The sequence below is a fragment of the Somniosus microcephalus genome, chromosome 26 (assembly GCF_052327205.1).
Source record: "Somniosus microcephalus isolate GS21.2 chromosome 26, FLI_Smic_1.0, whole genome shotgun sequence".
Lineage (NCBI taxonomy): Eukaryota > Metazoa > Chordata > Chondrichthyes > Squaliformes > Somniosidae > Somniosus > Somniosus microcephalus.
This window is the reverse complement of record NC_141012.1, coordinates 1543700-1567910: the sequence shown is the minus strand read 5'-3', so window position 1 is coordinate 1567910 and position 24211 is coordinate 1543700. Positions and strand designations below refer to the sequence as shown.

General features: G+C 51.2%; 2 protein-coding genes across 2 annotated transcripts; both read right to left on the bottom strand.

Annotated features, from left to right (window-relative positions):
- Positions 1 to 1641: 1641 nt before the first annotated feature.
- On the bottom strand, positions 1642 to 5841 carry LOC147100200 (uncharacterized). The gene is made up of 4 exons (XM_085968244.1): positions 5572 to 5841; positions 4713 to 4819; positions 4155 to 4281; positions 1642 to 2713 (listed from the first exon to the last, which is right to left on the bottom strand). The coding sequence occupies exons 2-4, from the start codon at positions 4759 to 4761 to the stop codon at positions 1804 to 1806; spliced, it is 1086 nt and encodes a 361-aa protein (XP_085824370.1). The 5' UTR covers positions 4762 to 4819; positions 5572 to 5841; the 3' UTR covers positions 1642 to 1803.
- Positions 5842 to 12175: 6334 nt separating this feature from the next.
- LOC147100199 (uncharacterized) lies at positions 12176 to 21033 on the bottom strand. The gene is made up of 4 exons (XM_085968243.1): positions 20842 to 21033; positions 20108 to 20214; positions 19551 to 19677; positions 12176 to 13259 (listed from the first exon to the last, which is right to left on the bottom strand). The coding sequence occupies exons 2-4, from the start codon at positions 20154 to 20156 to the stop codon at positions 12350 to 12352; spliced, it is 1086 nt and encodes a 361-aa protein (XP_085824369.1). The 5' UTR covers positions 20157 to 20214; positions 20842 to 21033; the 3' UTR covers positions 12176 to 12349.
- Positions 21034 to 24211: the final 3178 nt, after the last annotated feature.

Genomic DNA, 24211 nt, shown 5'->3' with positions numbered 1-24211 from the left:
GGAAACAGGAGTTAGAAACCCAGCTTCAGGCCAGGGTCACACTGAGAACTCCTCCTATACCATTAATATCACTAGTGATAGACACGAGGCCAGTGAGAGACAGAAACCATCCGGCGGGGGAGAGAGGATCCTTGTGCCCAGTGCTCTAAGTGCGATAGCAAAAATCATAGATGCTGGAAATCCGAAATAACAACAGAAAATGCTGGAAAAACTCAGCAGGCCAGGCAACATCCGTGGAGAGAAAATAGAGTCGACGTTTCGGGTCAAACCCTTTTTCAAAACTGGAAAGGAAATGAAACAGATCAAAGGGCAGGGCTGCGATAGAACAAAAGAAGTGAAGAGACATTAAGAGGTATTCAAAACAAGGCGAGATGGTGATTGGACTAGTGGAGACAAAGGACGGCTCAGATTAGGTGTGAAATGTTCTGGCAGAATGGGAGACAGCTGCCATGTGGGAGAGAGAAAAAAAGGGTGGGGGGAAGGGCCAAAACAAAGATGTGGGTAAAATATAAGCAAAAATGTAATAGGGGCCGAGGTTATGATCTGAAATTGTTGAACTCGATGTTGAGTCCGGAAGACTGTAAAGTGCCTAATCGGAAGATGAGGTGCTGTTCCTTGAGCTTAGGTTGAGCTTCATTGGAACAATGTAAGAGACCGAGGACAGAGAGGTCAGAGTGGGAGTGCAGCGGAGAATTAAAATGACAGGCGACCGGAAGCTCGGGGTCACCCTTATGGACTGAACGGAGAAGTTCCGCAAAGCGGTCACCCAATCTGCATTTGGCATCCCCAATGTAGAGGAGACTGCATCGTGAGCAGCGAATACAGTATACTAGATTGCACGAAGTACAAGTAAATGCTGTTTCACCTGGAAGGGGTGTTTGGGGCCCTGGACAGTGGGAAGGGGGGAGGTATAAGGGCAGGTGTTGCATCTCCTGCGCTTGCACGGGAAGGTGCCAGGGGAAGGGGTGCTGGGCATGATAGAGGAGTGGACTAGGGTGTCTCGGAGGGAGCGGTCCCTATGGAATGCTGAAAGGGGAGGGGAGGGGCAGATGCATTTGGTGGTGGGATCACTTTGGGGGTGGCGGAAATGGCGGAGGATGATTCGTTGAATGTGGAGGCTGGTGGGGTGAAAGGTGACGACAAGGGGAACACTATCGTGGTTCCGGGAGGGAGGGGCAGGGGTGAGGGCAGAAGTGCGGGAGATAGAACGGACACGGTCGAGGGCTGTGTCCACCACAGTAGAGCGGAATCCTCAGTTGCGGAAAAAGGAAGACATGTCGGAAGCACTGGTGTGGAAGGTGGCATCGTCGGAGCAGATGCGGCGGAGACGGAGAAACTGGGAGAATGGAATAGAGTCCTTACAGGAGGCGGGGTGGGAGGAAGTGTAGTCCAGGAAGCTGTGGGAGTCAGTGGGCTTGTAGTGAATGTTGGTCAATAACCTATCCCCAGAGATGGAGACGTGCATCTTGTTTCATTGTCCAAGATTAGGCATTGACAGAACTCATGGGGATATTATGGGCCGAAAAACTATCCCACCCTCCAAATTCAGGAATCTGTGCCAATGAGATAAGATCATTAGAGAAACTGGATATTTACTAACTGACACTTCGCAATGATGAAATAAAACACGGAAACACTATCTGTTCTGAAGTCATTTAAAGATTGCTTGTCCATATTTTACAGTCAACACAGTGATTTAAAATACATTGAAAACAGTTCTAATCAAAGACACAGTGCTCTGTGCTCCAAGAAGACTCCACACTCCTGGACCACAGTCTGGCTGAGTCACTTTCTATTTCACATTTAGTTCTCCAAGTTCTGACGGAAGTTATCCCACAAAGTTGCAAGTTGGATCTGAAGGTCCTGCTGAATGTTGTCTGCATACGGGGCAAGTCTCTCTCGCATCTCCTCCACATTCTGGCTGACCACTTTGCTCAGATGCTCAGAGTAAGGAGCCATGTTCTGATGGAACTCCTCGATTCTCTGGATCATGTTGCTGTTGAGATCTGCGATGTATGGGGCCAGATTTTGGTTCATGTTTCCCACGTTTTCGTTGAGCTTTATTTTCAGTTCTGCCACGTAAGGGACCAGCCTTTGCTTCAGAACTTCCACATTCTCATTCACCTTTGCCTGTAGTTCCTCAGCGTATGGAACAACCCTCTGGGTCATTTCACCAATCTGTTGGTTCATCTTGACCTGGACGTCTTTGGCATAGGGAGCCAGGCTATTGCGGAGCTCCTGGATTTCCTCATCAAACCTGGTGCGGAACTCCTCAGCATTGGCGGCCACCTTCTGGCTCAGATTGTCAACGTTTTCATTGATCTTCAGCTGCAGTTGTTCAGCGTGCGGAGTCAGAGCTTCCCTCAGGTTCTCTGCATTCTCTGCGAGTTTGGCCTGAAGCTCTTTGGTGTAGGGAGTCAATGTCTGGCGAAGTTCCTCAGCATTGTTGTTCAGCTGGTGGCGGAGTTCTTCGGCGTAAGGTGTCAGCTTCTGATGAAATTCATCAATGTTCCTGATGATCTTCTGGTGGACCCCATCAGCAAAAGGAGAAAGTTTCGCCCTCAGCTCTTCCAGCTCCTGCCTGATCTGTTGGCGAAGGTTCTCAGCATCTACTGTCATCTTCACATGAAGGCCATCTGTAAGGGGAGTCAGTTTCTGGCGCAGATCCTCAGCATAGCCATTGACGCTCTGCAGGTTATCCTTTATAAGATAACTGGAAAACAGGAGACATTTATTCTTAACCTTATTATAGAATATGGACACAGTTATTTAGAAAAGGGGCCATGTCCAAGTGCAATTCTCAGACAAATATTGTACAAAACACAAGAGAAGGAAGGAGAGCACGGAATTAGAAAGGACTTTTGAACCATGAAGCCTTTCACGGTAAATTGTAGCTGGTCTTTGGGAGGAGAGAGCGTGATGCCCCCAATATCCTTCGCTCCTTCACTCCTTTCCTACCTGTTACATTTTGGGAGGAAGAATAAGGAGGGGGCGCAGGCAGGATGGGCCGAATGGCCTCTTTCTGTGTTGTAGGATGCTATGATTCAATGAGGACATTTACACTAAAACTCAACAAGGCGCAGAGGAGCCGCGAAACACATCTTTAAAGGTACTGATAACGCTGCAAAGAGTATCTGGGTTTAGAAATAACGGCATTGAGTACAAAAGCAAAGAGGTGATGCTAAACCGTTACAGACCGTTGATTAGAGCCCAGTTAGAATATTGGGGGAGAAATTGGTCTTTGGTGATCGCGAGGCAGTAGCCTGTTTTACAGCACACATCGTTTTATTTTCTATTCACCTGTACCTGTGCCTTTACTCACCTGTACCTTATATCTGCCTCTTCCGACACCTAAACTAACCTTTGCCTACACCTTCCCATAGCTATGCCTATATTTAACTTTATCTGCATCTGTGCTATGCCTACTGTCATAAATCGCAACTTCTACAAGAAGTAACTCAGGAAGTACTAATGAACGGCCAGCTGATGGCGCCATCCGAGGAGTATAAATACTCGGGCGTGGGCCCATCTTGACCAGAGACAATCTGGAAACAGGAAGCTAGTGACTACTAACTAGACCTCCATGTGTTGTTACAAGTCGATTAAAGCCTTGCTTTAAGTACAACCAAGTGCATAGTGAGTCTTTATTTCATCACCTACACTTAGGTATACCTACACCTATTCAGGTGTGTTCACCTATCCGTTCCTGTACCTACACCTATTCAGGTGTGTTCACCTATCCGTTCCTGTACCTACACCTATTCAGGTGTGTTCACCTATCCGTTCCTGTACCTACACCTATTCAGGTGTGTTCACCTATCCGTTCCTGTACGTACACCTATTCAGGTGTGTTCACCTATCCGTTCCTGTACCTACACCTATTCAGGTGTGTTCACCTATCCGTTCCTGTACCTACACCTACACCTATTGATCAAGTTTTGTTGCTGAAGGAGCTTTCAGTTTTGCAGCGAGTCTGTTCCACTGCGCCCTGTGGGTAACGTCCTTTGTTTCAATCTCTAGTCTGGTTCCTGGTTGGTTATAAAGCAGGCGGAAGAAGCTTTAACTTAAAATCTCAGTCTGCTGAGCCACCATTTGATACTGTGCCCCAAGAGCCTGGCCGGTACTGACGGAGCCAGCTCACACCCGTTACTCACCTGAGTCGTTGGCCGATTTCCGAGCCCTGGATCTGATCTACGCCGTCCTTGGCATCGTTGGTCAATTGGCTGATGTAATCCCAGAAGGCATCTCGGCCCTGATCTCCATTGACACCAGCCTGGGAGCCTATAGGGAGGAAGGAAATGGGTATATCACAGCAGGACAACAAGAACATTCAATTAATCTGCTGTTCATTTCACAGACAAGTGGCTGGTGATGGTCCAAGGGAGACTTCACCAAATCCCATTTGCTGGCTGCCCATCGGTAAATAAAAGGATAAATCCGGTGCTCCCCTCTGGGGAATCACTGCTGGATTATTCATTGGGTAAAATCCCTCATCTTGGAACAATTGGGACCGGGGTTTAAAACAAGCCCAGACACAAGGATGAAGCAGGTCGTTCCCCAAAGAGACACTGAATGGTAGAACAGGCAACGTACTGGTCTCTGAGCGCGAGAGCTGAGATCAAAGTGGCCCAGGGAGCGTGAGGATCTTATGTGTGAGGTCTATGAACAGTTCACAAATAGTCAAAAAACGCAGGAAAATGAGAAACACATACCTGAGACCAAGATGGCGGCTACAAGCACAAGGATTGCCCTGGAACACATGGCTGATTTCTCAAACGGCGCAAATTAAATACAGTTTCTGTCTTTCTTTTCAGCGATTCTGTAAAAAGACAAAAATCAGAGTTAGACTGAGAGATTAATTCCTTAATCAGCCGTCATTGCTTTCTGAGTGGAACTTTCTCCCCACTGAAAATCATTTTCACATATTTACAGGACATTCAGAGTATTACTCTCTCCCTCTGAACTCCACTCAATTCTAAACTGTCAGCTGACTGTAAATATTAAACAGTATTCTGGATATCAAATGTCAGCCTCGACCAGTTGTCTGGGACACTGTGAGCTTACGCTGAGACACCTGGTAAACCCGGGGCCCAGGTGAGTGAGTGAACCCGGGGCCCAGGTGAGTGAGTGAACCCGGGGCCCAGGTGAGTGAGTGAACCCGGGGCCCAGGTGAGTGAGTGAACCCGGGGCCCAGGTGAGTGAGTGAACCCGGGGCCCAGGTGAGTGAGTGAACCCGGGGCCCAGGTGAGTGAGTGAACCCGGGGCCCAGGTGAGTGAGTGAACCCGGGGCCCAGGTGAGTGAGTGAACCCGGGGCCCAGGTGAGTGAGTGAACCCGGGGCCCAGGTGAGTTAGTGAACCCGGGGCCCAGGTGAGTGAGTGAACCCGGGGCCCAGGTGAGTGAGTGAACCCGGGGCCCAGGTGAGTGAGTGAACCCGGGGCCCAGGTGAGTGAGTGAACCCGGGGCCCAGGTGAGTGAGTGAACCCGGGGCCCAGGTGAGTGAGTGAACCCTGCGTGTTCCCCGGGTTGGAGCAGTGTGAGCCACAGTTGCTGCACTCAGTGTTCCTCTCACCTGCCTGTGCTCTGGCCCTCCTGAAGCTCAGTGTCCCAGTCCCACAGGCCGGGCTCTATATGAGGGCATCTTATCAGCAGCTGATAAGGAGCTGGCCTGCTCGAGCTCCACTCATGGACTTTCCCTGATGCCGAGAGACAACGTGGAGCTACCAACAGCCCTGCCACGGTGAGCGCTGATGTGTTTCCTCAAATGTGGCTCCAACACCACTGAGAGGGCAAACTCCGATCAAAATTCATCTCTCGGTACAAAGGCCAAAGTTTGATAACACCTGGAACTTATTAAAGTTCTTAGGACTTATTATGAAGCATTTTGATCGAGTAGATGGGGAGAAAGTGCCTCCAGTGACAGGAGGGTCGGTAACCAGAGGACACAGATTGAAGATAATTAGCAAAAGAACCAGAGGGGAGATGAAGAGAACTTTTTTTACGCAGCGAGTTGTTGTGATCTGGAATGTGCTGCCTGAAAGGGCGGTGGAAGCAGATTCAATAGTAACTTTCAAAAGGGAATTGGATAAATACTGGAAAATTAAAAATTTGCAGAGCTGTGGGGAAAGGTCGGGGGAGTGGGATTAATTAACGGAAGGTCATCCACCTGAAACGTTGAATCTGTTTCTCGCTCTACAGATGCTGCCTGACCTGCTGAGTATTTCCAGCATTTACTGCTTTTATTAGAGTGGGATTAATTGGAGAGCTCTTTCAAAGAGCCGGCACAGGCACGATGGGCCGAATGGCCTCCTTCTGTGCTGTAAGAATCTTTGATGCCACCTCCTCGTGAGGCAAGGTCCCTCGACACTGCCCGATCGAGCAGCTTCATATAAACTATCTTAAGCAGACAATCAGTCTTTGTGGAAACAACAGATACTGTCCTGTCAGTAAGAGCCTCAAACGCCCCATCCATTCAATCTCCAGCATGTAGTGAAATGCAGGAACAAATAGCCCCAGTGAATGTTTCCACACTACGATAATAACAATATGCTAGGTTTAAATCAATCTGTCCCCTGGCTGGTGCCCCTGGGCACACGCCCAGTGTGTCCATGCATTAATCTGCCCGTTGCGAACCTCGCCCACAATCTCACTCAGTGGGTCGCACTCTCGCCTCTGATTCACAAGGTAGTGGGATCAAATCCAACTCCAGAGACTTGAGCGCAAAAATCAGGCTGACATTCCAGTGTGGAACTGAGGGAGCGCCGCACTGTCAGAGGGGCAGTACTGAGGGAGCGCCGAACTGTCAGAGGGGCAGTACTGAGGGAGCGCCGCACTGTCGGAGGGGCAGTACTGAGGGAGCGTCGCACTGTCGGAGGGGCAGTACTGAGGGAGCGCCGCACTGTCAGAGGGACAGTATTGAGGGAGCACCGCACTGTCGGAGGGGCAGTACTGAGGGAGCACCACACTGTCGGAGGGGCAGTACTGAGGGAGCACCACACTGTCGGAGGGGCAGTACTGAGGGAGCGCCGCACTGTCAGAGAGGCAGTACTGGGGGAGCGCATCACTGTCGGAGGGGCAGTACTGAGGGAGCAGCACACTGTCGGAGGGGCAGTACTGAGGGAGCGCCGCACTGTCAGAGAGGCAGTACTGGGGGAGCGCATCACTGTCGGAGGGGCAGTACTGAGGGAGCAGCACACTGTCGGAGGGGCAGTACTGAGGGAGCGCTGCACTGTTGTAAGGGGCAGTACTGAGAAACATAGAGACATAGAAGATAGGTGCAGGAGTAGGCCATTCGGCCCCTCAAGCCTGATCCGCCATTTAATGAGATCATGGCTGATCATCCAAATTCAGTACCCTGTCCCTGCTTTCTCCCCATATCCCTTGATCCCTTTAGCCTTAAGAAATATATCTAACTCCTTCTGGCCTCAACTGCCTTCTGTGGTATAGAATTCCACAGCTTTACCACTCTCTGGGTGAAGAAATTTCTCATCATCTCAGTCGTAAATGGCTTACCCCTTATCCTTAGACTGTGACCCCTGGTTCTGGACTCCCCCGCCATCCGGAATATCCTTCTTGCATCTAGTCTGTCTAGTCCTGTTAGAATTTTGTAAGTTTCAATGAGATCCCCTCTCATTCTTCTAAACTCTAGTGAATATAAGCCTAATCGACCCAATCTCTCCTCATACGTCATTCCTGCCATCCCAGGTATCAGTCTGGTGAATCTTCACTGTACTCCCCCCATGGCAAGAACATCCTTCCTCAGATAAGGTGACCAAAACTGCACACAATACTCAAGGTGTGGTCTCACCAAGGCCCTGAACAACTACAACAAGACATCCTTGCTCCTGTACTCGAATCCTCTCACTATGAAGGCCAACATACCATTTGCCTTCTTAACCGTCTGCTGCACCGGCATGCTTACCTTCAGCAACTGGTGCACAAGGACACCCAGGTCTCGTTGCACTTCCCCTTTTCCCAATCTATTGCCATTCAGATAATAATCTGTCTTCCTGTTTTTGCCACCAAAGTGGATAACCTCGCATTTATCCATATTATTCTGTATCTGCCATGCATCTGCCCAATCACCCAACCTGTCCAAATCATACTGGAGTTTCTCTGCATCCTCGTCACAGCACACACGCCCACCTAGCTTTGTGTCATCTGCAAACTTGGAGATATTACATCTAGTTCCCTTGTCTATATTATTAATATATATTGTGAATAGCTGGGGTCCTAGCACCGATCACTGCGGTACCCCACTAGTCACTGCCTGCCACTTGGAAAAAGACCCGTTTATTCCAATTAATTGCTTCCTGTCTGCCAACCAGTTCTCTATCCAAGTCTGTACCTTACCCCCAATCCCATGTGTTTTAACTTTGCATGCTAATCTCTTATGTGGGACCTTATCGAAAGCCTTCTGGAAGTCCAAATACACCACATCCACTGGTTCTCCCTTATCTATTCTACCAGTAACATCCTCAAAAAATTCCAGTAGATTAGTCAAGCATGATTTACCTTTTGTAAATCCATGGTGACTTTGTCCGATACTGTCACTGATTTCCAAGTGCTCTGCTATTACATCTTTTATAATGGACTTGAGCATTTTCCCCACTACCAATGTCAGGCTTACCGGTCTATAATTACCCGTTTTCTCTCTACCACCTTTTTTAAATCGTGGGGTTACATTAGCTACCCTCCAATCCATGGGAACTGTTCCAGAGTCTATAGAATTTTGGAAGATGACCAGCAATGCATCTACTATTTCTAGGGCCATTTCCTTAAGTACCCTAAGATGTAGATTATCAGGCCCTGGGCATTTATTGGCCTTCAATCCCATCAATTTCCCTAGCACCATTTCACTACAAATACTGATTTAATTCAGTTCCACCCTCTCATTAGACCCAATGTTCCCGACATATCTGGGAGGTTGTTTGTGTCCTCCTTTGTGAAGACAGAACCATTTAATTGGTCAGCCATTTCTTTGTTTCCCATTATAAATTCCCCTGATATTGACTGCAAGGGACCCACGCTTGACTTCACCAATCTTTTTCTCTTCACATATCAATAGAAGCTGTTACAGTCAGTTTTTATGGTCCCTGCAAACCTACTCACATAATCTGTCTTCCCCACTCTTAATTAAGCCCTTTGTCCTCCTGAGGGACTGCTGCACTGTCGGAGGGGCAGTACTGATGGAGCGCCGCACTGTCGGGGGGTCAGTACTGAGGGAGCGCTGCACTTCTGGAGGGGCAGTACTGAGGGAGCGCTGCACTGTCGGAGGGGCAGTACTGAGGGAGTGCCGCACTGTCGGAGGGTCAGTACTGAGGGAGTGCTGCACTGTTGTAGGGGCAGTACTGAGGGAGTGCTGCACTGTCGGAGGGTCAGTACTGAGGGAGTGCTGCACTGTTGTAGGGGCAGTACTGAGGGAGTGCTGCACTGTCGGAGGGGCAGTACTGAGGGAGTGCTGCACTGTTGGCGGGGCAGTGCTGATGGAGTGCTGCACTGTCGGAGGGGCAGTGCTGAGGGAGCGCTGCACTGTTGGAGGGGCAGTACTGAGGGAGTGCTGCACTGTCGGCGGGGCAGTGCTGATGGAGTGCTGCACTGTCGGAGGGGCAGTACTGAGGGAGTGCTGCACTGTCGGCGGGGCAGTGCTGATGGAGCGCCGCACTGTCGGAGGGTCAGTACTGAGGGAGCGCTGCACTGTTGGAGGGGCAGTACTGAGGGAGCGCTGCACTGTCGGAGGGGCAGTACTGAGGGAGTGCCGCATTGTCGGAGGGTCAGTACTGAGGGATTGCTGCACTGTTGTAGGGGCAGTACTGAGGGAGTGCTGCACTGTCGGAGGGGCAGTACTGAGGGAGTGCTGCACTGTTGGCGGGGCAGTGCTGATGGAGTGCTGCACTATCGGAGGGGCAGTGCTGAGGGAGTGCTGCATTGTCGGAGGGGCAGTGCTGAGGGAGTGCTGCACTGTCGGCGGGGCAGTGCTGATGGAGCGCCGCACTGTCGGAGGGTCAGTACTGAGGGAGCGCTGCACTGTTGGAGGGGCAGTACTGAGGGAGCGCTGCACTGTTGGAGGGGCAGTACTGAGGGAGTGCCGCATTGTCGGAGGGTCAGTACTGAGGGAGTGCTGCACTGTTGTCGGGGCAGTACTGAGGGAGTGCTGCACTGTCGGAGGGGCAGTACTGAGGGAGTGCTGCACTGTTGGCGGGGCAGTGCTGATGGAGTGCTGCACTATCGGAGGGGCAGTGCTGAGGGAGCGCTGCATTGTCGGAGGGGCAGTGCTGAGGGAGCGCTGCACTGTTGGCGGTGTCATCTTTTGGATGAGAGGTTAAACTGAGAGGTCTGCTCTCTCGTAAAACACCCATGGCTCTATTGGAAGAAGAGGAGGGAAGTTCTCCCCGTCACCCTGGCCAATATTTATCCCTCAACCAACATCACTAAAACTGTTTAATTGGTTTTTGATCACATTGCTGTTTGTGGGAGCTTGCTGTGCGCAAATTGGCTGCCGCATTTCCTACATTACAACAGTGACTCCACTACAAAAGTATTTCATTGACTGTAAAGCGCTTTGGGACGTCCTGAGGTTGTGAAAGGCGCTATAGAAATGCAAGTCTCTCTTTCCTTCCCCCGTCTGATGAGGGATCGAGTTGTGCTGCACGTTGATGGAGGCTGGAACAGTCGGGTGAATGTGGCCTGTCTGCTTGTATTAAATTATAAAATCATCTTTATTGACACCTGATGCTGAGAGCTGTGTCTGGGAATGATCTTTTCTGAAATCAGGGATTGCTGCCCACAGATTGCAGCAGGCAGCAGTACCTGGCCGAGTGGCAGGAGCTGGGAGCAGCGATTAGGGGCAATACCAGGGGATACGGAGTGTCCTCATCAACTGGGCGATGCCTCTGTGTCAACTACAGAAAGAACGTTAAAACTATTTATCAGATTTAACATGTACAGTGCTGTGGTCCAGTGTCAGCCAATAGAAATCGCCGCAGGTGAGGCTACAGCGATACTGTTGTAGCCACAGGTACTGATTTTAACAACAACAACTTGTATTTATATAGCGCCTTTAACGTAGTAAAACGTCCCAAGGTGCTTCACATTAGTATTATAAGATGCTATATGATGCTATTATTTTATGATTCAGTATCAGTAAATGCAAGTTAGTACATTTTGGTAAAAACATAGTTTCCACCTCCTCTTTCTGGTCTTTAAGGATCTGCACTCTGATATCGAGCATGCTCCTGATGTGTGCAGCCAATCAGCAGCCGAGTACCGCTGGCTGTTCGCAGGAATGATTAAAATCAGCAGCAGGATTGATTTTACACGCTGCCCACATCGTGATGCGCGGTCCGGGGTTAATCAGGGACCGTAATCCCTGCCCCCCGTATTCAGGCAATATTCAATTTAAGCAGCAGGATGGGATGGGACAGAGTCGATAGAAAGAGATTTAGGACAGAGAGCAGGAAAAGCACAGCGGGTTGTGAGGCTGTGGAATTCACTCCAGGAGTCAGTGACTGAAGCAGAGACCGGGGGCAATATTGAAGAATGGGTTAGAGAGGGTGCTGGAGGAAAGGGGGATAAAGGGCCCTGGGAACAGGGAGGGGACCTGGGATTAGGATACTGATCATGTGGAGGATAAATTCCAGCACGGGCTGGACAGACCCAACGGCCTGTTTGTAATTTTCAATTTAAAACTTGTACATTTTGTGTGGGGACACCTGGAACCCACTAGAAATGAGCCAGCAGTTAGTGCGGGGGCCATTGGCTTGGGGAGCTGTTGGGGTGAGAGGTGGTTGGGGCGGTTTGAGGTTGTCCTGTTGAGCAGTTAGGGAGTTGGAAGCTGTGACTGGGAAACAGGAGTTAGAAACCCAGCTTCAGGCCAGAGTCACACTGAGAACTCCTCCTATACCATTAATATCACTAGTGATAGACACGGGGCCAGTGAGAGACAGAAACCATCCGGCGGGGGAGAGAGGATCCTTGTGCCCAATGCTCTAAGTGCATCTTGTTTCATTGACCAAGATTAGGCATTGACAGAATTCATGGGGATATTATGGGCCGAAAAACCATCCCACCCTCCAAATTCAGGAATCTGTGCCAATGAGATAAGATCATTAGAGAAACTGGATATTTACTGACTGACACTTCACAATGATGAAATAAAACACGGAAACATTTTCTGTTCTGAAGTCATTTAAAGATTGCTTGTCCATATTTTATAGTCAACACTCTAGTATTTTAAACAGTGATTTTAAATACATTGAAAACAGTTCAAATCAAAGACACAGTGCTCTGTGCTCCAAGAAGACCCCACACTCCTGGACCACAGTCTGGCTGAGTCACTTTCTATTTCACATTTAGTTCTCCAAGTTCTGACGGAAGTTATCCCACAAAGTTGCAAGTTGGATCTGAAGGTCCTGCTGAATGTTGTCTGCATACGGGGCAAGTCTCTCTCGCATCTCCTCCATATTCTGGCTGACCACTTTGCTCAGCTGCTCAGAGTAAAGAGCCATGTTCTGATGGAACTCCTCGATTCTCTGGATCATGTTGCTGTTGAGATCTGCGATGTATGGGGCCAAATTTTGGTTCATGCTTCCCACGTTCTCGTTGAGCTTTACTTTCAGTTCTGCCACGTAAGGGACCAGCCTTTGCTTCAGAACTTCCACATTCTCATTCACCTTTGCCTGTAGCTCCTCGGCATATGGAACAACCCTCTGGGTCATTTCACCAATCTGTTGGATCATCTTGACCTGGACGTCTTTGGCATAGGGAGCCAGGCTATTGCGGAGCTCCTGGATTTCCTCTTCAAACCTGGTGCGGAACTCCTCAGCATTGGCGGCCACCTTCTGACTCAGATTGTCAACGTTTTCATTGATCTTCAGCTGCAGTTGTTCAGCGTACGGAGTCAGAACTTCCCTCAGGTTCTCTGCATTCTCTGCGAGTTTGGCCTGAAGCTCTTTGGTGTAGGGAGTCAATGTCTGGCGAAGTTCCTCAGCATTGTTGTTCAGCTGGTGGCGGAGTTCTTCGGCGTAAGGTGTCAGCTTCTGATGAAATTCGTCAATGTTCCTGATGATCTTCTGGTGGACCCCATCAGCAAAAGGAGAAAGTTTCGCCCTCAGGCCTTCCAGCTCCTGCCTGATCTGTTGGCGAAGGTTCTCAGCGTCTACTGTCATCTTCACATGAAGGCTGTCTGTAAGGGGAGTCAGTTTCTGGCGGAGATCCTCAGCATAGCCATTGACGCTCTGCAGGTTATCCTTTATAAGATAACTGGAAAACAGGAGACATTTATTCTTAACCTTATTATAGAATATGGACACAGTTATTTAGAAAAGGGGCCATGTCCAAGTGCAATTCTCAGACAAATATTGTACAAAACACAAGAGAAGGAAGGAGAGCACAGAATTAGAAAGGACTTTTGAACCATGAAGCCTTTCACGGTAAATTGTATCTGGTCTTTGGGAGGAGAGAGCGTGATGCCCCCAATATCCTTCGCTCCTTCACTCCTTTCCTACCTGTTACATTTTGGGAGGAAGAATAAGGAGGGGGCGCAGGCAGGATGGGCCGAATGGCCTCTTTCTGTGTTGTAGGATGCTATGATTCAATGAGGACATTTACACTATGTGGTAAACCACTGTCATACCTGTCTGTGTCTGTATGTGTATTCCACTAGGTACAGGTCTGGACATGCCTCGGCTGACTCCTCCCACTATTCCAGGTATATAAGTGACTACCTCCCAGTCCCTTAGTATTCTGGACGGGTCGACCACTCGAGACAAGACCTTCATTCTTTAGTTAATAAAAGCCTGATTGTTACTCGCTCAACTTCAGTCTTTTGAGTAATTGATGGCGCATCAATTTTATTAACTAAATTTTTTATAATGGAGAAGATCCTCACACCAGCATGCCTGGACCTGGACAGTCGGGAAGCGGACGCTTCCACCAAGTTTGCTCACTGGCTCACGTGCTTCGAGACATTCCTGACTGCCTCCACTGCGGTCGAAACGGATGCGGACAAACTGTCTGTCCTGATCTCCAAGGTGAACCACCGAGTGTACTCAGTCATCCGGGATGCGACCTCGTACACAGCCGCCCTCCAGCTCCTCAAGACCCAGTACACGCGCCCTGTGAACGAAGTATACGCTAGGCACCTTCTGGGGAGTCGCAAGCAACAACCTGGGGAATCGACTGAGGAATACCTCCAAGCACTGTCCGTGCTTGGCCGGGCCTGTGGGTGTAAGGCGGTAACGCCCACTAAGTACACGGAGAAACTGATCCGGGATGCCTTCGTAGCGGGCCACAGGTCCAACTACACCCGACAGCGACTGCTGGAGCAGAGTGACCTCACCCTCGACAAAGCCTCCGACATCGCACTAACGCTGGACGCAGCCTTCCGGGGCATGGATGCCTACTCCTCTGCACCGTGGACGCCGCGGGGAACGACAACCTGGGACACGGTAGGACAGCCCCATAGCACCGTGCCACCCCAGCCACAGCCCAACAACGGCCCAACTACCGCAGCAGTGTCCCAAAGCCAGACAGCAGTATCCCAAGGCCAGAAATGCTACTTCTGTGGCCAGGCCAAACACCCCAGAGCGCGCTGCCCGGCGAAGAATGCAACCTGCTCGGGCTGCGGGAAAAAGGGACACTACGCCAGCGTCTGCAAGGCCAAAGCCACCCCGAACGCCAGCAGCGCCGCGTGTGGGCCGTGCGAGCCGCCATCTTGGGCCTCCCCAGCCATGTGCGAACCACCGCAGCAGCAGCCATCTTGGACGACTCCAGCCACATGGGAATCATGGGCGCCGCCATCTTGGACACCAGCCGGGACGCAGCAGACCGCCAACCCCCACCCATCTGATACTCGCAGCGACACACCGACCCCTACGCTGGCCTCTGTGACGCTGGACCAAACGAGACCGCACCAGTTAGCTCGGTCCAAAATGGACGTTAAGGTAAACGGCCATGCAATAAACTGCCTTTTTGACTCCGGGAGCACAGAGAGCTTCATCCACCCCGACACGGTGCGGCGTTGCTCTCTCCCAGTCCTGCCTGCGCACCAGCGGATTTCTATGGCCTCCGAGTCCCAGTCAGCGGACATTGGCGGCTACTGCGTGGTGACACTAGTAGTAGACGGGACTGTGTTCAATAATTTTAAACTCCTGGTCCTGCCCGACCTCTGCGCTGCCGTTCTACTGGGGTTGGATTTCCAGTGCCACCTCAAAAGCGTTACGATGGCGTACGGTGGCCCCCTCCCCCCACTCACAGTCCGCAGCCAGCAGCCTCCAAATTGCCCGCCGCGCACTAGATGCAACCTCTCCACACTCAGAGTCCCACCCCCCCCACTGTTTGCTAACCTCACCCCTGACTGTAAGCCCATCGCCACAAAGAGCAGGCGATACAGTGCCGGGGACAGGGTTTTCATCAAAACCGAAGTGGAACGGCTCCTGAAGGAGGGGATTATTGAGGGCAGCTCCAGCCCCTGGCGAGCCCAGGTTGTGGTCGTTAAGACCGGCGAGAAACAACGCCTGGTCATCGACTACAGCCAAACAATAAACCGCTACACCCTGCTGGACGCCTACCCACTCCCCCGCATAGCTGACATGGTCAACCAGATCGCGCAGTACCGCGTCTTTTCGACCATTGACCTGAAATCAGCGTACCACCAGCTCCCCATCAGCCCTGAAGACCGCCAGTATACTGCTTTTGAGGCAAACGGCCGCCTCTATCACTTCCTTAGGGTTCCCTTCGGCGTTACCAACGGGGTCTCCGTCTTCCAAAGGGAGATGGACCGGATGGTCGATCAAAACGAGCTGCAGGCCACTTTCCCTTACCTAGATAATGTGACCATCTGCGGCCATGACTTGCAGGACCATGACGCAAACCTCGAGAAATTCCTCCGCACCGCCCAACTCCTGAACCTGACATATAACAAGGAGAAGTGCATATTCCGCACAGACCGCCTCGCCATCCTTGGCTGTGTTGTAGAACACGGGGTCATCGGTCCCGACCCGGACCGGATGCGTCCCCTTATGGAACTCCCACTGCCCCACTGCCTAAAAGCTCTGAAGAGGTGCCTAGGGTTTTTTTCCTACTACGCTCAGTGGGTCCCCTACTATGCAGACAAAGCCCGTCCGCTGATCAAGTCCACCTCTTTTCCCGTGACGGCAGAGGCCCGCTTAGCCTTCCACCGTATCAAGGAAGACATTGCCAAAGCCACCATGCACGCAGTGGACGAATCCATCCCCTTCCAGGTGGAAAGCGATGCGTCCGACTTCGCTCTGGCCGCCACCCTTAATCAGGCGGGGAGACCTGTGGCATTCTTCTCACGAACCCTCCAGGGCCCGGAGACCAGACACTCCGCGGTCGAGAAGGAGGCCCAGGCTATCGTGGAGGCTGTGCGTCATTGGAGGCACTACCTGGCCGGAAAACGATTTACCCTGCTCACTGACCAGCGTTCAGTTGCTTTTATGTTCAACAACAAGCAGAGGGGCAAAATCAAAAATGACAAGATCTTGAGGTGGAGAATCGAACTTTCCACCTACAATTACGAGATCTTGTACCGGCCTGGGAAGCTCAATGAACCCCCAGATGCCCTATCGCGTGGCACCTGCGCCAGCGCGCAGATCGATAGGCTGAGGGCCCTCCACAATGACCTCTGCCACCCGGGGGTCACCAGGTTCTTCCACTTCATCAAGGCCCGCAACCTGCCTTACTCCATTGAGGAGGTCAGGACCATGACCAAGAACTGCCAAGTCTGCGCTGAGTGCAAACCGCACTTTTATAGACCAGACAGAGCCCACCTGATAAAAGCCACTCGCCCTTTCGAACGCCTGAGCGTCGATTTTAAAGGGCCTCTCCCCTCCTCCGACCGCAATGTGTACTTCCTCAACATCATTGACGAGTACTCCCGGTTCCCGTTCGCTTTCCCCTGCCCGGACATGACCAGTGCCACGGTCATTAAATGTCTGAACAGCCTCTTCACCCTGTTCGGTTTCCCCAGCTATATCCATAGCGACCGGGGCTCATCGTTTATGAGCGACGAACTCCGCCAGTACCTGCTCGCTAGGGGTATTGCCACAAGCAGGACCACCAGTTACAACCCCCGGGGGAACGGACAGGTGGAAAGAGAGAATGCAACTGTTTGGAAGGCTGCCCTACTAGCCTTAAAGTCTAGGGGCCTTCCGACCTCCCGCTGGCAGGAGGTGCTCCCCGATGCGCTCCACTCGATTCGGTCACTTCTCTGCACTGCCACCAATGCCACCCCTCACGAGAAAATGTTTGTCTTCCCAAGGAAGTCCACATCGGGGACATCGTTACCGCCATGGCTGACGTCCCCAGGGCCGGTACTACTGAGAAGACACGTGAGGGCCAATAAAACGGACCCCCTGGTCGAGAGGGTCGACCTCCTCCACGCCAACCCCCAGTACGCTTACATTGCGTACCCGGACGGGCGGGAGGACACAGTCTCCATACGAGACCTCGCACCCTCGGGGACCGCTGTAACCCACTACCCATTACCACCCCCCCCCACGACCCGATATCCAACCCCAGCAGCCGGCTCGCCTTGGACCGTCACCCATGAGGACTACACTCCAGGGCCCCAGCCTACACGGGACGCGACGCCGGAAGCTCCACCACCCCTGCCGTCGCCACGTCGATCACAGCGGCAGACAAGACCTCCGGAGAGACTCCAATACACGAACTTTTAAATACACTTCACCCCGCCGGACTCATTTTTAAACAAGGGGTGAATGTGGTAAACCACTGTCATACCTGTCTGTGTCTGTATGTGTATTCCACTAGGTACAGGTCTGGACATGCCTCGGCTGACTCCTCCCACTATTCCAGGTATATAAGTGACTACCTCCCAGTCCCTTAGTATTCTGGACGGGTCGACCACTCGAGACAAGACCTTCATTCTTTAGTTAATAAAAGCCTGATTGTTACTCGCTCAACTTCAGTCTTTTGAGTAATTGATGGCGCATCACACTAAAACTCAACAAGGCGCAGAGGAGCCGCGAAACATATCTTTAAAGGTACTGATAACGCTGCAAAGTGTATCTGGGTTTAGAAATAACGGCATTGAGTACAAAAGCAAAGAGGTGATGCTAAACCGTTACAGACCGTTGATTAGAGCCCAGTTAGAATATTGGGGGAGAAATTGGTCTTTGGTGATCGCGAGGCAGTAGCCTGTTTTACAGCACACATCGTTTAATTTTCTATTCACCTGTACCTGTGCCTTTGCTCACCTGTACCTTATATCTGCCTCTTCCTACACCTAAACTAACCTTTGCCTACACCTTCCCATAGCTATGACTATATTTAACTTTATCTGCATCTGTGCTATACCTACTGTCATAAATCGCAACTTCTACAAGAAGTAACTCAGGAAGTACTAATGAATGGCCAGCTGATGGCGCCATCCGAGGAGTATAAGTACTCGGGCGTGGGCCCATCTTGACCAGAGACAATCTGGAAACAGGAAGCTAGTGACTACTAACTAGACCTCCATGTGTTGTTACAAGTCGATTAAAGCCTTGCTTTAAGTACAACCAAGTGCATAGTGAGTCTTTATTTCATCACCTACACTTAGGTATACCTACACCTATTCAGGTGTGTTCACCTATCCGTTCCTGTACCTACACCTATTCAGGTGTGTTCACCTATCCATTCCTGTACCTACACCTATTCAGGTGTGTTCACCTATCCGTTCCTGTACCTACACCTATTCACGTGTGTTCACCTATCCGTTCCTGTACCTACACCTATTCATGTGTGTTCACCTATCCTTTCCTGTACCTACACCTATTCACGTGTGTTCACCTATCCGTTCCTGTACCTACACCTATTCAGGTGTGTTCACCTATCCGTTCCTGTACCTACACCTATTCACGTGTGTTCACCTATCCGTTCCTGTACCTACACCTATTCATGTGTGTTCACCTATCCTTTCCTGTACCTACACCTATTCATGTGTGTTCACCTATCCGTTCCTGTACCTACACCTATTCACGTGTGTTCACCTATCTGTTCCTGCACCTACACCTATTCACGTGTGTTCACCTATCCGTTCCTGTACCTTCACCTATTCACATGTGTTCACCTATCCGTTCCTGTACCTACACCTATTCACGTGTGTTCACCTATCCGTTCCTGTACCTACACCTATTCACGTGTGTTCACCTATCCGTTCCTGTACCTACACCTATTCACGTGTGGTCAACTATCCATTCCTGTACCTACACCTATTCACGTGTGTTCACCTGTCCATTCCTGTACCTACACCTATTCACGTGTGTTCACCTATCCATTCCTGTACCTACACCTACACCTATTGATCAAGTTTTGTTGCTGAAGGAGCTTTCAGTTTTGCAGAGAGTCTGTTCCACTGCTCCCTGTGGGTAACGTGCTTTGTTTCAATCTCTAGTCTGGTTCCTGGTTGGTTATAAAGCAGGCAGAAGAAGCTTTAACTTAAAATCTCAGTCTGCTGAGCCACCATTTGATACTGTGCCCCAAGAGCCTGGCCGGTACTGACGGAGCCAGCTCACACCCGTTACTCACCTGAGTCGTTGGCTGATTTCCGAGCCCTGGATCTGATCCATGCCGTCCTTGGCATCGTTGGTCAATTGGCTGATGTAATCCCAGAAGGCATCTCGGCCCTGATCTCCATTGACACCAGCCTGGGAGCCTATAGGGAGGAAGGAAATGGGAATATCAGAGCAGGACAACAAGAACATTCAATTAATCTGCTGTTCATTTCACAGACAAGTGGCTGGTGATGGTCCAAGGGAGACTTCACCAAATCCCATTTGCTGGCTGCCCATCGGTAAATAAAAGGATAAATCCGGTGCTCCCCTCTGGGGAATCACTGCTGGATTATTCATTGGTAAAATCCCTCATCTTGGAACAATTGGGACCGGGGTTTAAAACAAGCCCAGACACAAGGATGAAGCAGGTCGTTCCCCAAAGAGACACTGAATGGTAGAACAGGCAACGTACCGGTCTCTGAGCGCGAGAGCTGAGATCAAAGTGGCCCAGGGAGCGTGAGGATCTTATGTGTGAGGTCCATGAACAGTTCACAAATAGTCAAAAAACGCAGGAAAATGAGAAACACATACCTGAGACCAAGATGGCGGCTACAAGCACAAGGATTGCCCTGGAACACATGGCTGATTTCTCAAACGGCGCAAATTAAATACAGTTTCTGTCTTTCTTTTCAGCGATTCTGTAAAAAGACAAAAATCAGAGTTAGACTGAGAGATTAATTCCTTAATCAGCCGTCATTGCTTTCTGAGTGGAACTTTCTCCCCACTGAAAATCATTTTCACATATTTACAGGACATTCAGAGTATTACTCTCTCCCTCTGAACTCCACTCAATTCTAAACTGTCAGCTGACTGTAAATATTAAACAGTATTCTGGATATCAAATGTCAGCCTCGACCAGTTGTCTGGGACACTGTGAGCTTACGCTGAGACACCTGGTAAACCCGGGGCCCAGGTGAGTGAGTGAACCCGGGGCCCAGGTGAGTGAGTGAACCCGGGGCCCAGGTGAGTGAGTGAACCCGGGGCCCAGGTGAGTGAGTGAACCCGGGGCCCAGGTGAGTGAGTGAACCCGGGGCCCAGGTGAGTGAGTGAACCCGGGGCCCAGGTGAGTGAGTGAACCCGGGGCCCAGGTGAGTGAGTGAACCCGGGGCCCAGGTGAGTGAGTGAACCCGGGGCCCAGGTGAGTGAGTGAACCCGGGGCCCAGGTGAGTGAGTGAACCCGGGGCCCAGGTGAGTGAGTGAACCCTGCGTGTTCCCCGGGTTGGAGCAGTGTGAGCCACAGTTGCTGCACTCAGTGTTCCTCTCACCTGCCTGTGCTCTGGCCCTCCTGAAGCTCAGTGTCCCAGTCCCACAGGCCGGGCTCTATATGAGGGCATCTTATCAGCAGCTGATAAGGAGCTGGCCTGCTCGAGCTCCACTCATGGACTTTCCCTGATGCCGAGAGACAACGTGGAGCTACCAACAGCCCTGCCACGGTGAGCGCTGATGTGTTTCCTCAAATGTGGCTCCAACACCACTGAGAGGGCAAACTCCGATCAAAATTCATCTCTCGGTACAAAGGCCAAAGTTTGATAACACCTGGAACTTATTAAAGTTCTTAGGACTTATTATGAAGTATTTTGATCGAGTAGATGGGGAGAAAGTGCCTCCAGTGACAGGAGGGTCGGTAACCAGAGGACACAGATTGAAGATAATTAGCAAAAGAACCAGAGGGGAGATGAAGAGAACTTTTTTTATGCAGCGAGTTGTTGTGATCTGGAATGTGCTGCCTGAAAGGGCGGTGGAAGCAGATTCAATAGTAACTTTCAAAAGGGAATTGGATAAATACTGGAAAATTAAAAATTTGCAGAGCTGTGGGGAAAGGTCGGGGGAGTGGGATTAATTAACGGAAGGTCATCCACCTGAAACGTTGAATCTGTTTCTCTCTCTACAGATGCTGCCTGACCTGCTGAGTATTTCCAGCATTTACTGCTTTTATTAGAGTGGGATTAATTGGAGAGCTCTTTCAAAGAGCCGGCACAGGCACGATGGGCCGAATGGCCTCCTTCTGTGCTGTAAGATTCTTTGATGCCACCTCCTCGTGAGGCAAGGTCCCTCGACACTGTTCGATCGAGCAGCTTCATATAAACTATCTTACGCAGACAATCAGTCTTTGTGGAAACAACAGATACTGTCCTGTCAGTAACAGCCGCAAACGCCCCATCCATTCAATCTCCAGCGTGTAGTGAAATGCAGGAACAAATAGCCCCAGTGAATGTTTACACACTACGTTAATAACAATATGCTAGGTTTAAATCAATCTGTCCCCTGGCTGGTGCCCCTGGGCACACGCCCAGTGTATCCATGCATTAATCTGCCCGTTGCGAACCTCGCCCACAATCTCACTCAGTGGGTCGCACTCTCGCCTCTGATTCACAAGGTAGTGGGATCAAATCCAACTCCAGAGACTTGAGCGCAAAAATCAGGCTGACATTCCAGTGTGGAACTGAGGGAGCGCCGCACTGTCAGAGGGGCAGTACTGAGGGAGCGCCGAACTGTCAGAGGGGCAGTACTGAGGGAGCGCCGCACTGTCAGAGGGGCAGTACTGAGGGAGCGCCACACTGTCAGAGGGGCAGTACTGAGGGAGCGCCGCACTGTCGGAGGGGCAGTACTGAGGGAGTGCTGCACTGTCAGAGGGGCAGTACTGAGGGAGCGCCGCACTGTCAGAGGGGCAGTACTGAGGGAGCGCTGCACTGTCAGAGGGGCAGTACTGAGGGAGCGCCGCACTGTCAGAGGGGCAGTACTGAGGGAGCGCCGCACTGTCAGAGGGGCAGTACTGAGGGAGCGCCGCACTGTCAGAGGGGCAGTACTGAGGGAGCGCCGCACTGTCGGAGGGGCAGTACTGAGGGAGTGCTGCACTGTCAGAGGGGCAGTACTGAGGGAGCGCCGCACTGTCAGAGGGGCAGTACTGAGGGAGCACTGCACTGTCAGAGGGGCAGTACTGAGGGAGCGCCGCACTGTCAGAGGGGCAGTACTGAGGGAGCGCCGCACTGTCAGAGGGGCAGTACTGAGGGAGCGCCGCACTGTCAGAGGGGCAGTACTGAGGGAGCGCCGCACTGTCGGAGGGGCAGTACTGAGGGAGCGCCGCACTGTCGGAGGGGCAGTACTGAGGGAGCGCCGCACTGTCAGAGGGGCAGTACTGAGGGAGCGCCGCACTGTCAGAGGGGCAGTACTGAGGGAGCGCCGCACTGTTAGAGGGGCAGTACTGAGGGAGCGCCGCACTGTCAGAGGGGCAGTACTGAGGGAGCGCCGCACTGTCAGAGGGGCAGTACTGAGGGAGCGCCGCACTGTCGGAGGGTCAGTACTGAGTGAGTGCTGCACTGTCGGAGGGGCAGTACTGAGGGAGCGTCGCACTGTCAGAGGGGCAGTACTGCGGGAGCGCCGCACTGTCAGAGGGGCAGTACTGAGGGAGCGCCGCACTGTCAGAGGGGCAGTACTGAGGGAGCTCTGCATTGGCGGGGCGGCAGTACTGAGGGAGCGCCGCACTGTTGGAGGGGCAGTACTGAGGGAGCGCCGCACTGTCGGAGGGGCAGTACTGAGGGAGCGCCGCAATGTCGGAGGGGCAGTACTGAGGGAGCCCCACACTGTCGGAGGGGCAATACTGAGGGAGTGCTGTACTGTTGTAAGGGGCAGTACTGAGAAACATAGAGACATAGAAGATAGGTGCAGGAGTAGGCCATTCGGCCCCTCAAGCCTGTTCCGCCATCTAATGAGATCTTGGCCAATCATCCAAATTCAGTACCCTGTCCCTGCTTTCTCCCCATATCTTTTGATCCCTTTAGCCTTAAGAAATATATTCAACTCCTTCTTGAATATATTTAATGATTTGGCCTCAACTGCCTTCTGTGGTAGAGAATTCCACAGGTTCACCACTCTCTGGGTGAAGAAATTTCTCCTCATCTCAGTCCTAAATGGCTTACCCCTTATCCTTAGACTGTGACCCCTGGTTCTGGACTCCCCCGCCATCGGGAACATCCTTCCTGCATCTAGTCTGTGTAGTACTGTTAAAATTTTGTAAGTTTCAATGAGATCCCCTCTCATTCTTCTAAACTCTAGTGAATATAAGCCTAATCGACCCAATCTCTCTTCATACATCATTCCTGCCATCCCAGGTATCAGTCTGGTGAATCTTCGCTGCACTCCCTCCATGGCAAGAACATCCTTCCTCAGATAAGGCGACCAAAACTGCACACAATACTCAAGGTGTGGTCTCACCAAGGCCCTGAACAACTACAACAAGACATCCTTGCTCCTGTACTCGAATCCTCTCACTATGAAGGCCAACATACCATTTGCCTTCTTAACCGCCTGCTGCAGCGGCATGCTTAACTTCAGCGACTGGTGCACAAGGACACCCAGGTCTCATTGCACTTCCCCTTTTCCCAATCTATTGCCATTCAGATAATAATCTGTCTTCCTGTTTTTGCCACCAAAGTGGATAACCTCGCATTTACCCATATTATACTGCATCTGCCATACATCTGCCCAATCACCCAACCTGTCCAAATCATACTGGAGTTTCTCTGCATCCTCCTCACAGCACAGACGCCCACCCAACTTTGTGTCATCTGCAAACTTGGAGATATTACATCTAGTTCCCTCGTCTAGATCATTAATATATATTGTGAATAGCTGGGG

Bases quoted from the DNA above. Each gene is read 5' to 3' on its own strand.
- LOC147100200 (XM_085968244.1), bottom strand. From the start codon at position 4,761: ATGTGTTCCAGGGCAATCCTTGTGCTTGTAGCCGCCATCTTGGTCTCA. The intron at 4,282-4,712 runs GTATGTGTTTCT...TCCTCCCTATAG, and splicing joins AGCCGCCATCTTGGTCTCAG to GCTCCCAGGCTGGTGTCAAT. The intron at 2,714-4,154 runs GTGAGTAACGGG...CCTGTTTTCCAG, and splicing joins GAAATCGGCCAACGACTCAG to TTATCTTATAAAGGATAACC.
- LOC147100199 (XM_085968243.1), bottom strand. From the start codon at position 20,156: ATGTGTTCCAGGGCAATCCTTGTGCTTGTAGCCGCCATCTTGGTCTCA. The intron at 19,678-20,107 runs GTATGTGTTTCT...TCCTCCCTATAG, and splicing joins AGCCGCCATCTTGGTCTCAG to GCTCCCAGGCTGGTGTCAAT. The intron at 13,260-19,550 runs GTGAGTAACGGG...CCTGTTTTCCAG, and splicing joins GAAATCAGCCAACGACTCAG to TTATCTTATAAAGGATAACC.